The 16,606-nt window shown below is 38.6% G+C and overlaps 1 protein-coding gene across 2 annotated transcripts in view; it reads right to left on the bottom strand.

Annotated features, from left to right (window-relative positions):
- Positions 1 to 16,606, bottom strand: part of LOC130073990 (gamma-aminobutyric acid receptor subunit beta-2) — a 116,877-nt gene that overhangs the window by 18,178 nt on the left and 82,093 nt on the right. For both annotated transcript variants that reach the window (XM_056239449.1, XM_056239451.1), the window contains exon 6: positions 662 to 799. In XM_056239449.1, the coding sequence (XP_056095424.1) occupies positions 662 to 799 (138 nt within the window). The remainder of the gene's footprint in view (positions 1 to 661; positions 800 to 16,606) is intronic.

Genomic DNA, 16,606 nt, shown 5'->3' with positions numbered 1-16,606 from the left:
TCGTATCTCTGGAACGCAAAGACCCAGAGAGCTCAAATTCGGGGGAGGAGGTCCCAGGGGATCCCTTGCCCGAACGCTAGAGTGGCGGGCCTTGGGGATGCCCCCTACCGGATCGCCGTTCGCTGGGACCCCCGTTTTCGAACGGCCATAACTCGGGGAGCCGGGCGAGTTGGACCTCGGGGGTGGGCTCGTTCGAAAGGCCCCGTCCAGCACTACGAACGATTAGAGTCTTGGGAATATTGATCAAAGATTGACCGAGATATAAGCCGAAAAACGTGCCCCTTTAACCGGACGTAACTCCCTGACCGTCTACAATAGACTGTATATAAGGAGAGAGGCTCGGGAGCGCGCATGCACGTCACATCCGTTGGATTTCGCGGTAAATCCGACCCGGAGACTTCACATAGAAATAGGAATACTGGCCTTCAGAGGTAATAGCAAAACTCGACAAGTGGATCATTTTAATGTGTGATTACAACCCCTTCACACACAGGCAATAAAAAAAGGATTCATTTAAGTAGAAAAGTTACATAGAGCACCTTTAAGTAATATAGACTTTTTTTTTTTTTTTGCATTTGAGAATACCACTATAACTTTACTATTAAGTCATACAGTTATTTCAGTTCTTGGCTTTTCCTACAGTGTAGTTTGGTTTTATTACCTGTAGAAAACACCACGTTTTTCGAGATGAGTTTGTAGTCCACTATAGAGAACTGAGGAAGCTCTATCCTTTCAACCCCCGTTACTGCATGGTCGCCACCTCGCCAGTAGAACTCAATATCATCTGTGGTGTAGCCATCTGAGGGAGACAAAGGCAGATGTTAAAACATATATGGATGGTGGTCATGTGATTGATGTATCATCGGTTGTTCTAAAGTCTTGGTCATTAAAATGGCCAATAAATAGGCATATTCTGGCATCACTACAAGTGCATAAGTAATGAAAAAGAAAGAAAGAAATGATACAGCTTGCTGTCCTACCTTGTGAAAATCTTGCATAATCTTGCAAATCCATTACACAAATGAACACACACTTCCAAAGCTAACTTAAGCTGATTAGTTGGTGACCCAAAAAACAACAACAAGATGTTTATGAACATTTTCTGCAGCCGTGATGTTGTCGGGGCAGATGCCACAAAATACAATAATAAATTGTGGGAAAAAAGTAAAACAGTTGTTGAATTATAATAAATTAATTCTCTTGTTTGCTCTTAAATGGTTGGATAAATGTAACTTTGCCAGGTTATGAACAGTCATCTACAGCAAACAGAGTCTTAATTCCTTATAAACTTTGCATATACATAATTTAACATGTTAAATCATTCAAGGCATGCTAAGATGTGAAGAATTATAAATGATGAAAAATGTGATAAAGTTCAGCTGTGAACATTTACTACATCTGAAAGGAGCTCTGAAATGGACCTGTAATATGGGTCGTGATATGAGATATTCTCTTCTATCTAAATACAACAGAGGAGAGTGTCTGTGCCATATGTTGTTGCCTGAATCATTATTTGATTTTTATTTGATTTTTGTGGCTAAAATTCGGCCCTGGACAAATCCAACCCATCCGCGCGCCTGGCCCATGAGTTTGTTTTTGCTGAGGTTAGGGCCTTAAATTGGAGTATATAAATGAATAAATAAAACTATGACAGGGACAAATAATGATAGATATGATTGAATTTACTGCAAATGCAGTTAACAAACTTAATATTGCATTTTTGTCACACTGAAATGCACTTGATAGTGACACACAAAAATGAATGTTGGCAACCAAACCATTTTGGTTAGGCTATACCCTTGACTTCTATTGGACAAAAAACACTCTCAAATGATTTTCTTTTATGTTCCATAGAACGATAGACATTCAGGTTTGGATGACACTAGGGCGAGTAAATTATGGCATTTGGGGTTGAACTATCCCAGGGTTGAGTTTCCCTTTCAGACGCAAAATGTATGGGAGGAGAGAATTTAAATGAATCATGCAAGGTGATTTACTAAGGTTTGCGCTAATTTACTGGTATTAGCGCCATTATTTACCTCCCTAAAAAGGTGTGTTCATTTGTGCTGCTCTAGGTAGATTGTGTTGGTCATTATGGCAAATTATCTGGCTGCGTCTGTGTTCTTTAATTTGTGCGTCGTCAGTAGATTAACACTGAACTTTCCACTTCCATCTGTGCTTTTATGGAATTACGCTCCCAGGCTAATTTACCCAGTTTAATAAATCTGGCCCTTGTGCGCTACAAAAAACAGCGCCTAATATGGGGCTCGCTTTCACTACCAATTGGCTGCTGTCCCTACATGATGGGCCAGTCCGTGGCAATATATATACTATAATATAAACCTTGTGAAGTGCGTCGGCCCACCAGGAAAGTGCCTGGTATGGCAGATTAGCAATCTAGCCCTGGTTGAGCTGAACCTGTGTTATTAGAGAGCAGAGTATAAGCACATGCAAGCCTTGGGTCAAAATCATTGTCAAGTCAAATCATACGGCACTCCATTTCTGACCTCAGCTGCAGAAAAAAGCCATCATAAATATTCAAACAAAACACGAGATATTTTGTTTGCTTCAGTGCTCCCTGCTGAAACTGACAGAAACATGAACAGCCAGCCCATCTAGCCATAAATGATTGAGAAACATCTTATTGTATCGGAGCAAACAGCACTCTGCATCAGACCAGAAAACTTGGTCTTGCATAATCCATCCATGGATGGTCCCCTGAGCGACTGTTGACTTATCAGACTGAGGGCCAAAATGCAAAATAATGATATATCAGAGAAAAATATCCAAAGTGTCAGCAGATAAAATAAAGTGTTTCATAAAAAAATAAAAAATTCTATAATTGTTTTTACTCTCATGTCTTTTGAACCCATTAGACGTTATTTCTTCCTTGGAACACAAATTATTTAAAGCAGAATGCTGAATCTGCTCTTTTCCGTACAATGAATGTTAATGTTGACCATTAATAATGACTATAATGACATTAATAATGACTGTTCTCAAACAAAGCTATAACAATCATAGTCCATGATTTAGACTATCTTCATGGTGCTTTTTGGAACTTGACAGACCTTTGTCTTTGTTCACTTTCATTACATGGAAAAAAATCATGAACAAAACCATGACACAATGAACCAAAAGGAAGTCCTATTTATTTATAACAACTTGAAAATCAGTAAATTATGACTGTTCAAGACTAAGAGCAATTGAAAAAATCAGGGTTACTTATGTAACACTATGGGAATGCCTTCAGCGTGAGTAAGTGTATGAAGCATGTGTGAATTCACAGATGATTGCCCTCTTCAGTCATATGTGGTCAGTGGTGCTCTTGCATGACTGTAAAAGGGCACCGCATTAAACGTTATCAACTTTGAGTGGGCGCTGCTTTCTCCTGTGGCATCTTCTGTTCATCTGGGACTGAATGATTAAGTTCCACTTGGTTGGGCCGCCAACCCATGCTCAGGTTGAGCCCAGGCTCTGCCTTTAGAACAGTATACTAGGTAATCGTAAGAGGGATAGAGCTGTGAGCTCCCTAGGTGTTTAATCATTGGCACACTTCATGGTAGCTTTTTGGCCACAGCCTGACTCGCTTGGTGGAGCTTTGTAGTGGTTATATTCAGTGGGTATTAATGTTCCCATAGTGTCAACGTAATGGCGCAGCGTAGAGTTCCCTCGAAATGGAACGTCTAGGGTTATGTGAAGGGTGCGGTGCGTCTCATTGTCATACTCCAGGCATGCCTGCTGTGTCTTACTTCAGACAACCTGAAGCTGGTTGTTTGGGTGCCCTTTAAAGTACATGCCAGTGCGCCAGTGACGTCATCCTACTGCCATAGCCAATCTGAATGAATGTGTAGCACACATGCTTCAGCCTCATGATTTAGAGCTGCAAAATTGTCTGTAGGTGTGTGCATGAGTGAAAAAGTTTAGCACATTATCAAACCTACATTGGAAAAGAATTGTTGCTGTGGACACATATTTAAAAATTCTAACAAAATTAAAACATAAGGATCTTGAAAATGTTTGTTAAAGATATCCATACAATAAAGTCCCAATTGGTTTAGCTTTCATTGCATTTCTTTTTTTCTGTTAAAATGACCATTACATCACACAAACATGACTTCATATTATTTTGCAAGGAATAATGGCATTTGTGTGGTTGGTTGGGCCATTTAAAGCCACTTAACTCCATTGTTTCTATGTCATTGAGCCTGACTTTGCAAATTAGCTTTTGCCGACATTCCTGTCAGGGCTCTTACATCACTCGCTCCGGTAGCTGTGAACCCACATGCACAGGAACTCCAGGATGAGAACGAGGAAGAGGAACAGTGTTAAACTAATTCCATAGGGATCCGTTTCAAAACCTAGTTGTTGCCTTAAAAGGCTTCCTAACTGAAATGGAACCTCTTAAGTGGCGGATTGGGAAGGCTGTAACTTTGTGCATCATACAAATACTTTGCAAAGCACATACTGTACAAGAAATCACAAATTATTTCAATAAAGTTTGCTGTCAACATGTAACTAAGTCAAGTAAAGCATCTCCACAGTAATAAACAAGAAAATAACAGAATCAATGACGCAAACTTCATCAAATATGAGACCAATTCAAATTCTGCTGTAAAACAGCTCTAAAAAGATAACAGTGTTGTTATTCAGCTCGAGTCAGTTCAAGTTGTGTTCTCATTTGAAAGTGTCAGTGCAGTCAAATCAATAATATTACTAATACTAAGTTTATGCAATGATTTAATAAGAATAAAAAACACTGCACATAATGGTCACCCAAATGATGGGTAAAATAGTCATTTGTAATTAGTCTGAGCTGTTTTAAAACTCAGTATTGAGAAAAAAAGTATATTTAAAATCAACTTATGTAAGATAATACATATCTTGCTTTGTCTGCCATCTTTAATGGATTTTCCACTGTGCTTATGACAATTGATTATGGAATGTCTTCTACACATGGATGCATGTGACACTGCCTTGGAAATTACACAAATAAAGGAATTTTCGACCGGTTTTTCAGCCTTTGTGTCAAGTGGGCCTACAGTATAATACCTAAAAATGCTTCCTTCTTAGGCAGCCCACAAAGTTTTATAAAGGTTTCTAAGATCTGAGAACAGTCCCGCTTTAAAATTTGCTTAAATTTCTCATGTTTGCATAAAAATTGCCCTCCATTAAAGCATTATGGATATTAATAAGGATTAAACATAAATAACCTGAAGTTAGGATGCACTTTAATGTGTCTGAACTACATGACAATTCTTAATATGCCAGTCCTTCCTAAAAAAAAAGAAAAAGGGATAAAACCCTCACCCCTAAGTGGCAGGGTGAGACTGAAGGAGCAAAAGGCCCTCTAGTAATACTTTCCAATTCTTATTTATATGCATGTTGTAGAATCGTCTACTAGCGCATTTAACAAAAAAGAAAACAGATATCTAGAGTGGGAATGTCTCCAGTAATCCACGTGTGCCTCTGCAGAAAGTTTGACCCAGATGGTTCAAAGCTACTTTAATCCTTTTTCTAATGTGCAATTAAAAGTGTCCCTAAATTCACACATGGTCTACATCATCTCCTTATCTTTGCACAAACACAGCGCAGGATAGGTCAAAACAAGACATCTATATAGGAAAACCTCTTTATACACCAGAGGAGATATGCAGTTCAAGAATTGGTTCTGACGGCTACCTGGCTCTATATGCTGTGCTTCAGCAGTGCAGAAAATTTGAGTAATATGTAGAGGCCTGGTAAAATGAGATTAGACCATCAAAAGTCAACATAAAAGTCAAACACTATGTTAAGTCACCTCTATGAAAAGAACAAGCTTTCCCCATCCTCTATTTCTTTGTAAAATATATTCTGTATGTACAGCCTGTTTTCACGTAAATGCGTCTCTATAACACGTATTGTGTATTATCGTGCAATTTATACGCGAAAAGGAGTTTTTACGTACATGTGATACGCAGTTTTCGCGTGCATTTGATACGCAGTTCATTTGCATGTAATACACACACACCCCACACCACTAATTCTACCCAAACGTATAATACACACGCACCCCACACCACTACTAAACCTACCCTAAACAACCCATGCTTATCCTATGCATGTAAAAACTCATTTTCGCGTATAAATTGCACGATAAACACACTGCGTGCTATAGAGACGCATTTAGTGTGATCGGGTTGGTATATAACAAAAATATTTAAGATCAACCTGAGCACTGCAGCTACTTTCTTCTTACATAACTCAAATACTTTAATGTCCAATTCATTTGATTTATTCAGCAAGCAGCCATGTATAAAGTGGGATAATGATTTATAGGGCTGGTTTGAATTCCTGATAAGACTGAACACAAAATTTCTCACAAAAACAGACAACATGCAATACAACTGCAAACCCACTAATCTGGAGAGAAGAATTTAAAGAATGTGAATCTAAAAGCTCAATTTAAGAACAAACTTTACCCATGGACCATGCCAAACCTGTTTTTCTATGTGTTTGACCCATGACTATATGATCAAGCAAACTATGGAATACACGAATAATCAAATATCCAAATTAAAACAGAACTAAATAATAATCTCAGGATAAATTTTAAAATCATTTAAAATTGGAGGTTAAGAATTATTCCCTAGCCAATGCCATTGGGTGATCCTTACAGTACAGTCAACCAATCAATGTCACAAAATAAACGGGTTGTGGACAAATTACAGTGACTTTTCGAACGATTTTTCTCATTTAAAGATATCATTTTAGGCAGAATTACAAAAACATATTATTAGATTATTTTAAAGCATATCATAGTGTTATTTCAATATGGGCATATTTATTTCCAAAGTATCGATTTTTATCAAAGAATTTTATTTTTGTCATATGAAGGTAACACATTGAAATTACATTGGAAACCATGCCTTCACCAACACTTTTCTCATAAGCTTTCAATCTTAAAAAATGAAATTCACCATCAAATATGATTTATTCCATAGAAGTATGTATGTAAACCAACTCATTATTTATTGTTTGGGGAAAAAATGGTAAAAAATGATTCAAATTGCATAAATGCCAAAGGACTTTAAACGTCATTCGAAGCTACATATGCTTAGATTGGTGTACAACCATGCATGTACTCGTATTACAATCTCTGTTGCTCTGTGAGGTTTTTTCTAGTATATATCTATATCTACCTATATCTAATATTTATTATTGCTTTAATTGTAACCTCAACATGACAGCAAGAAAGTTCCTAATGAGATCAGTTTGCCAGGACATTCTCTACCAACATCGTCTCCAATTAAGCGGATGTCTAGGCAGACAAGCACAAGTGAACAGAGAGGGATCAGTTCTCAATAAGGAGCTTAACCTGTCTGTCTCTTGTGCCCCAGTGTTACTGTTCTGCCATCAGTCTAGGTAACGATCGGCACCTGGCAGAATGACAGTTCACACACTTTACATTGATCCTTGAACTGAAGCTCTTAAACATCTATAAAGGCAACGACTAAACAAGCACATGCATCTTATAATGAATTTCGATTCAATTTCACTTTAGCCTCCAATGCATAATGGTATTCATAATGTCTTATAATATACATTTTATAATTTTCTTGAGTAATAGACAAGAATGAATTTTCCTTTCCAAATGTAGTGGATTCCCCTTTTTTCTGATGAACAGGATTTGTGTATGTGTACTGGTGCTCCATTTCAGTCTTTAAAAATCAAACAGGGGTGCGTTTCCCGAAAGCACCGTTAGCCTACTATGGTCGCAAGTTCCGTCGCTATCAGCAGTTCAACGAGTCTGTTTTTCCTGAAAACATAGTTCTAACGAACATTTGCAAACAGCATCACACAGTTGTTCACCCGTTCACATACCAAGGCGTCATACATGTGACGCTTTTGACATTTCGTCGAAATCTTACGCACATAGCATCCTTTAGCGTCAATATGAGACGCAGATCCCAAGGCGTCATAACCGTACCCTACCCCAGACCTAAACCTACCCATAACAGTGCGTGTTATATTGACGCTAAAGGATGCCATGTGCGTAAGATTTCGACGAAATGTCATATGGCGTCACCTATATGACGCCAAAGGATGAGAATGTGTTGAAATATTGCAGTAGTAGCTGGTGTTATGGGAACACCCCTAGATGTGACAATTGTCTGAAGCCCGTTAAAAACACACCAATTCATTGGCTGATGGTGCTAGTACTGCCCCGTGATCTGATGATGACTTCAAGTCTATGGAGAGTGAGCAAACTTTTTTCTCTCTCTCTCTCGCTGGAATGCATTCGCACGTCTTCAGTAACTTTTGCATGTGAGGATTTGTCCCCGAGCCTAGAAGCTCATGATGCTATCTCTTTCGGCCTTGAGGATATTCTATATTCTGCCGCTTTGGACGCAACAGAGTTTGGCAGCGGGCAGACTGAAGCTCTCCCCCGAAGCAGTCAGGAGGCATGGTCTTCAATGGTTTATAAGTTGGCCAGCATGAAGCTCAGTCTAGACAAGACAAGCATGTTATAGCTGGGCGTACAGCAAGTCTACTCTTGAAAAAACCTTTCTCAATGCATGTGACAAACCCTGCTTCCTCTGACCTCACCACAATTTCTGGTTTAGTAGAACAGGGGTATTTAGAGATGACAGCAGTCGAGGAGATTCTAGTTGCCCATCTCTCACCGTCTTGGTCAGGAAACAGAGACGAGCCCCCTTCCCATGGAAAATCGTGTTGAACCGCTGAAGCGGATTCTCTTTTCTCCTCGCTGCCATCAAGAATCTGTTCTGTCAGCTCCACTGCATCTGGCACTTCGGACAACAGCAGACCATCTGTGTACGAGTTACAACGATCTATTCATTTGTGGTCCACGCATAAAGGCTTTTGGAACACACAAGTCATACCTCGGCACACGTCGATGACATTGTGCTTTCGGCAAATGGTGCCCCAATGGTACATGCTGGGGGTCCTGTGTGTTGAGTAAGATTGTGTATCCTGCTAGACGGATTCCCCTGCTGCTCAGTCATTTTAGTGCCTCGGACAGGAAGTAGTGTTGTTTCGTTTGTGAACGTTTTCTTGCCTTTTATTTTGAAATTTGTCTTGGAATCACAAGAGTCTTGGTAGCGAGGTCAAATATATATATAAGTACCAAGCTCAAGCAGTTGCGTTTTTTTTTTTTTTTACCTTGCTTTTTGTACGTAATAGCTGTAAGTGCATCTACGTAAACAAGTCCACACTAAAGGGACTTAATTTCTCCAACATAAAACAATTTTTCATACTGCCATTGTTTCTAGGAAGCAGCTACGTCACCATTTTAAACATTTGCATAATGCATCCTGCTGGCTACTTTGTCTAGTTCAGTATTCAGTATCGCCAACAAACACAATAAGTTACAAGGCCAGAGATTATCACTGTCGCTGTTTTTTTTTTCTACTGCAAGGGTAACACATAGTTACATGGACTTCCAAAGGCAGAGAAATTTAAGAATCAGTCATTAAAATGTATTTTTAAAGCTATTCCTCGGCAGTACAAACACAGCCTTTTATTCACACAATTATTTTCGAATGATTGCTTCCTGAACCTTGCAGTTCGATGCCATGATGTACTGTAGAGAAATGAGATCTGTAGAGAAGAAAAAAAAAAAAAACACTGTAAAACGTCCTGCTAAGTCATGCTTGTGAAGGTGGTTTGGGTCAATCAGCGAGTTCTTCTTGACTGTCATTATTGCACTCGTGGCTCAAACTGATAAAACAGGCGCTATAGTTAGCGTACTTACAGTAGTATTTACAGCAGCACACGCTCTAAGTGCTAGACTAATCACAGCAGACAGGGGCCGAAAGAGTAATCCGAGCAGAAAACAGCTTTTCAGAAGCCGGGTTTTAAAGAAATGAAACTAAAAAAGAGCGTTTAGACAGAGGGTGAAAAAACACTGAAGTATTTTAATTAGTAAAAGGCCATTGAGCTAAATCTGGATCCTGCATCCTAGAATTTAACAATTTATTAAAATATAATAAATTAATTAACCTTTTAAGCCCTGAAGGCATTTTTTTTATTTCTGAGTGACATACACAAAAGTAAAGACTCATAACTACGAAACTATAGCAAGGAGAGTCAAAAGGTAGGTGTAGTTTGATAGAAAACGTTTGACATATTTAGGGGGGGAAATCATTACATTTGAACATTCTCATGCTGAGAAACTGATAAAAGACACAAAATAAAGTGTGCTTAAGGGAAATTTTACACATGTTTCTTATTTGGCATGCTATAACTCAGGAAGGAAATAATGTAGGAGGACAATTCTTTACATGTGAGCTGCATCTGGATCAGCATAAAGTTATCAAAATGTACAGCATTTGGAAGCAAGGTAGCCTTTTTGTTTAGCCCCTTGACACCGGAAGGCATTTTAAAAAGTGTTGTTCCTCCCTGAGAAATATCTTGTGATTGACCAAATGGATTATGTTGATTTTGGCCTCATTTCAATCGGGAGCATCCACTGTAAGTAAATGTGCCATTTTCTACGATATGTGCATGTTTTATGAAGTTACAAGCGTAAACGCCACATGCAAGCTACATTTGATTTTATGTGTTATAACTCCATGAGAGAATATATTTAGATCTACGTGACGGATTATGGTGAGTTGGGCTCTTTTTAATCGAGAGAATCTGCTGTAAATAATGGTTGATTTCCCACGATCAGAGCATTTTTCATGAAGTTACGAGCAAAAAACTGAATGTGTTTAGTGACTTAAATGCAGCACAGGCTTCACGTACAAAAAAATCACCTACATTTTAAAGCCCAAACCAGTTGTGCTTGTTGTATTCTATTCAGTAGGACATTTCAAATGATATATGACATATGCCTATCTGAGCTGAATGATGTTTTTGACATTTTACAGTACATAGTACAAAAATGTGGGGGAGGAGGTTGGGTTTATAGGGTTAATACAATTAATTATATATTTTTTAAACTTTTTTTTCAGAAAGTAGGAGGAGCCCAACTAGGGATTATTATTGTGGTAAAAGTATGAAAGTAAATTAGTAGCAAAAGTCGAGAGCACGTAGATGTGAATTTGAGAACTTGTACAATAAATATTCGTACGTGTACGCGAACATTTACACTCACAGCTCCAATGTGAAAACCTGTAAAATAAAAATCTGAACTTGAACGCTGAGATTTGCACTCACAGACAATAGTCACAAACCTCCACGAGGAGGCGGGTTTCGTGACATCATCGCGTGCAATAGAAGTCCCATTTCATTGGCTAGGCGCCAACCAATAAAACGGCTCCTTTGAACACCCCCGCTCCCGCCCCCTTTTCTCTCTCGCCACTACTGAGTTACAAGTGCACAAATCAGTTTTGAACCTCATATATCGCGAAAAGAGTAACAAAAGTCAAGGCGCGAAATTTGAACTTGCAGTGACAGATTTGAGAAGTTGCAAGTGTCAATTTGAGGTTGTACTGCGAATTTGAATGTTAGAAGAAGTGCAAATTTGTATGACAAGTTTGTGTCTGTCGTTGTATCTTTGTGAATGGCATTTTACAGATTTGTGACTGCTTGTCTGCAGCTTCAAATTCAGAATACAGGTTTGTGACTATTGTCTGCGAGTGCAAATCTCAGCGTTCAAGTTCAGATTTTTATTTTACAGGTTTTCACATTGGAGCTGTGAGTGTAAATGTTCGCGTACACGTACGAATATTTATTGTACAAGTTCTCAAATTCACATCTACGTGCTCTCGAGTTTTGCTACTAATTTACTTTCATATAAAAGGTGCTCCTTTTAAGTCAAAAGTGCTTGTGAACCACTGTGATATGGTTTAGGATTTACAATAGCATATAGATGACCTCATAACTTGACTGCCACTGAAGTACTATTAGGCCTTTGTTGTTCTCATGTTGATCTATGGATTATGCGTCATTGGAGTTCTCAGCGCTGACTTATAATACCGATGCTGCTACAATATCTGCATCTTTCTGCTGTGACCTAGTGGGTGGATGGATTTGTGTGGCAGCTCCTTTATTATCGTATCTTTTATAGAGTTACATCCGGTTATGCGTCATGGCAAATATTCGTTTTATAGCTATCTTTGGGGCTAAGTCGCAGTTCATTTCTCCATGCATGACATTTTCTCAAGACATACACAGAGCAGCCAACAGCTGTCTGGCAGCACAATACAATTCTGTGATGGAGTGGGAGTTGCACAGAAATTCCTAGAAACACAGAATGCGTAATCTTGGCCATCTATTTATTGTGACCTGCGATATGTTTTGCAAACGTCTGCACGGTTTCTACTAGCATCTCACCTTTCCAATTAGAGTTGCAGGAAAAGTGTGTATGCTGCAACTTTTGGGCTTCTTGTTTACACTAATGATGATGCATTTCATGCCCTTTTGAGATGATTTCCAATCTCCATGTCGACTATAATGAACAAAGCTTTGTTACAGTTTTTCTCAATTCACCATTTTCTCACAACTATAAACACAATCTCAGAACTACACACCAACAAATCTCAAACTGTCACGTCAAACACAATTATTTCACTGCAAAAAAATGCTTTTCTTATTTAGTATTTTATAGAATATTCAAAAAATTCTTAAATCAAGATGCATTTACTAGAGGAGTACAATGATATTATATCTTGTTTTCTGGAACAAGCTAAATTATCTGCCAATGGGGTAAGAAAAATAATTGTGTTTCTGTTTGAATTAAGATTATTTTTTCTTACCCCATTGGCAGATATATTTGCTTTTTTTAAGCAACAATTCCCTTAATTTTGATTTATTTACCTAGAAAACAGGACATAATATTTATGTCTTGATTTAAGATTTTTTTTTATATTTGGACTAGAAACAAGATAAAAATACTAAATAAGAAAAGCATTTTGTGCAGTGTTGTGTCAGAATAACACACAAAACCTAACAAATACATAGACTAGTTTCTAGTGAGATCAGACTAGTGAGATCAATGTATATTACAGTATTATACATCATAAGTGAAAGAGTGCAGATACAGTTAAATGCAACTATGATCGTTTTCATTTCACTACTGTAAGCTGATCTTAGTAGATGAAAAGCCATTTCTAAAAAAATGAGATGAATTGAAATAAAACCATAGGGTGCTTATATTTTTATCCATAATGTTTTAGGACCATTAGATGGAACATTAGCTAGATGGAAAATTAGCTCTAGCTATAAAATTAGCACATAATCTTTCCCATACCGTTTAATTTACCAGAGTAGTGTTATCTGAGGATCTGCCTCCCTTCATTTCAGTGTCATCCCACCCCACAGGACCACATCTGAGCAATACTGACAGTGCTTGGTGAGAAACACCTGATTTTAACTTCTTCACAGTTGTCAAAAATTTAGTATCGAATTATCTGGATTTGAGTTTGTCCATGAATGCACTGGGTGTCTGTAACACATAGATCCAATATCTGCCATACATCCAATGGCCACCTAGTTTCACAAGGCCAGACATTTTACAATCAGCATCTGGTCCATATTGCAGCTTAATCTGGCTAAGAACTGCCTATTTAGACATAATATAAATAAACCAATTACAGTTTATTGCATTTTTATATGCATTAGAGTGGCAGTTTGTTTGGAAAAAGATCATACTACAGAAAAAAAAAGAAAAAAATATGCAGACTATATGATAAGAATTTCTGTCCCTGCAAAAGTAATAAAACATATCTAGGGCCCTATTTTAACGATCTAAGCGCAAGGTCTAAAGCTTATAGCGCAAGTGCACTTAGGGCGTGTCCGAAACCACTTTTGCAAGTTTAACAACAGGAAAAATGGTCGGCTCGCCCGGCGCATGGTGTAAAAGGGTTGTCCCTATTCTCTTAATGAGTAGTCAAGTCAAGTCAAGTCAAATATATTTACATAGCGCTTTTCACAATACAGATTGTATCAAAGCTGCTTCACGGTATCAATCAAAACAACTTAACAGTGTTTGTTTATTACTGAAAAAAAGACATCCAAGTTTGGTAGAGCTGATCAGTGGTATGATGGGTCATTTAATTTGAATATCCCCAACTGAGCAAGCCAAAGGCAACAGTGGCAAGGAACCGAAAAACTCCATCAAGTGACCCGATGGTGTCCTAAAACTCCATCAGATGACCCAATGGAGAAAAAAAAAAACCTTGGGAGAACCCAGGCTCAGTCGGGGCCAGTTCTCCTCTGGCGTTTAAGTAAAGGGTGTGTTTTGGGCGTAACGTGCAATAAACCAATCAGAGTCTCTTCTCCCATTCCCTTTAAAAGACAGTTGTGCTTGCGCCATGGCGGATTCGCTATTTATGGATGAATTTGCAAGCGGAAAAAATTAAAGCTTCTCTAGCGAGAAAACGGATCTGCTTGTGCGCAAGGTGCGCAAGCAGGCCATCTACGGGACAAATAGTATGCGCTTTGTGGACCCGCCTATAGGTGCATATTACTAACGTGCTCTTTAAATAACAAAATATTGCGCCATTGACTTTAGATCAGGTTTCAGTTGGTCAATGGCGAAGTGTATTTCAGTTGCCTCAAAATAGCAACGTGTCAACAATGTGCCTGAACACACCTGGTTTTCAGACCAGCAGCCCATGGCCTCACAGATGGGCGCAAATGCATTTGCTATTTAAACAGCGTGGCGCAAGACGTGAAAATGATAACTGCGTCGGGCTGAAACTAGCAAAAAACACTTGTGTCGCGCCTGGCACTGCATTGCGCAAGGTGTATGATAGGGCCCATAGTGTACCTGCTAAAAGTGTGACAAGTAATATACAGTGAGCCTTTTGTGAAGAAATGTGGTTATATGAAAAATAAAGCTTGCATTTGGACTCTTGAAGTCTTGGCTTGAAAATGATCAAAAGTAAAAAAAAATATGAAATTCAAACAATAAATGTTGCTTTGAGCATGAAGAACATTTACCTCAGGAAAGTCATTCAATATAAGGGAAAAAAAGAAAATAGCATATCACTAATATTCATAAATATATTGTTAAATATATGTGCTATATTAACCTGTTATTGATGTCTTCTTTATTTAATTTATGTTTGAATAAATCGTCTAATCTGATTTGTCACAAAATTGTTTGAAATCTTTCCAGGTCATTTTCTCTAAAATTTGTTTTAATGACAGCCACCATTTAAACATTACATCTTGACAATGGTTGGGAGTAGAATCATATAGGCCCATATTGTTAGAAAGCAGACATATATATATATATATATATTTTTTTTTTTTCAGTTAAGAAAACTCAAATTGTATCCCAGACAGCAACATAGGGCCCTATCATACACCTGGCGCAATGCAGCAGCCGGCGCGACTCAAGTGTTTTTTGCTAGTTTCAGCCCGACGCAGTTATCATTTTCACGTCCTGTGCCATGTTGTTTAAAATAGCAAATGCATTTGCGCCCATCTATTCGGCTATGGGCTGCTGGTCTGAAAGCGAGGTGTGTTCAGGCGCATTGTTGACGTGTTGCTATTTTGAGGCAACTGAAATAGACTGCATTTTTTTATTTATTTAAAGGGCGCAATAGTAATATGAGCCTATAGGCGGGTCCACAACGCGCACACACTCTTCTTATTACACACACAGGGACGCGCAGCTGCACACAAACATGCCAAATATTAAAAATAAAAGGATTACAATGTAAAAGATTATTATTGTGTACATAAAGATACGGCGGAATCCGGCTTGTCCCGTAAATGGTCTACTTGCACACTTTAACCTCGCGCACGAGCAGATCCGTTTGCTCTCTGGAGACGCGTTCAGTCTTTCCGCTTGCAAATTCCGCCATGTAAATAGTGAATCGGCCATGATGCAAGCACAACTGGCTTTTAAAAGAAATGGGAAATGACATGCATGTTACGCCCAAAACACGACCATTACTCATTAAGAGAATAGGGACAACCCTTTTAGACCATACCCCGAGTGCGCCGACCATTTTTCCCGTTGTTAAACTAGCAAAAGTGGATTCGGACATGCCCTATGTGCACGTGCTCTGTGCACTTTAGACCATGTGATTAGATAGTTAAAATAGGGCCCCTTAGTGTCGGTCCAGATCCGGCCCACATCTGGTATGTTATGAATCCATATGTACCAGATCAACACTATCTGGGATTTTTTGGTCAAAACATTGAGAATGATGGAGCAGGACACATATTTCATGCAACTAACCTGGAAAAAAGAATAATCCGACTGGTAAAATCTCGCACGCTCTGAGTTAGCGTTGCATAACACCTACTAGTAAGGTTTGAACTGACCAATTCAGCCAGCTCTTTTTTTTTGTGTGCAATATCCATCAGATTGTGCATGAATAGACTGCTGGGAGTCCCATCAGAGGATGACCTGGCTACCTGACCCCACTTACTATTTTTGCTAAATGTCTTGCTGTGGATTCAGTATACATTCATCAATATGTGCTCCCAGGGAAATGAACCCATGACCTTGGCATTGCTGTAGGTAATGTTAGAGTATAGCTGATGCTCTCAGCACACACTGTGTTCCCAGAAACCTCTGTGGAGTTTACTTGAAAGAAAGTAAAACTTGTGAAAAACTTGGACAGAGCTTGTGTAAGAAAAAGGTAAAACCAATTAGGCAAAAGATCATAGGATTCTCCCAGGATTTGAGGTTATA

The sequence above is a fragment of the Rhinichthys klamathensis genome, unplaced genomic scaffold (assembly GCF_029890125.1).
Source record: "Rhinichthys klamathensis goyatoka isolate OS25496 unplaced genomic scaffold, OSU_Roscu_1.1 h1tg000564l_1, whole genome shotgun sequence".
Lineage (NCBI taxonomy): Eukaryota > Metazoa > Chordata > Actinopteri > Cypriniformes > Leuciscidae > Rhinichthys > Rhinichthys klamathensis.
The sequence above is the reverse complement of the archived record's forward strand: the minus strand, read 5'-3'. Positions and strand labels throughout refer to the sequence as shown.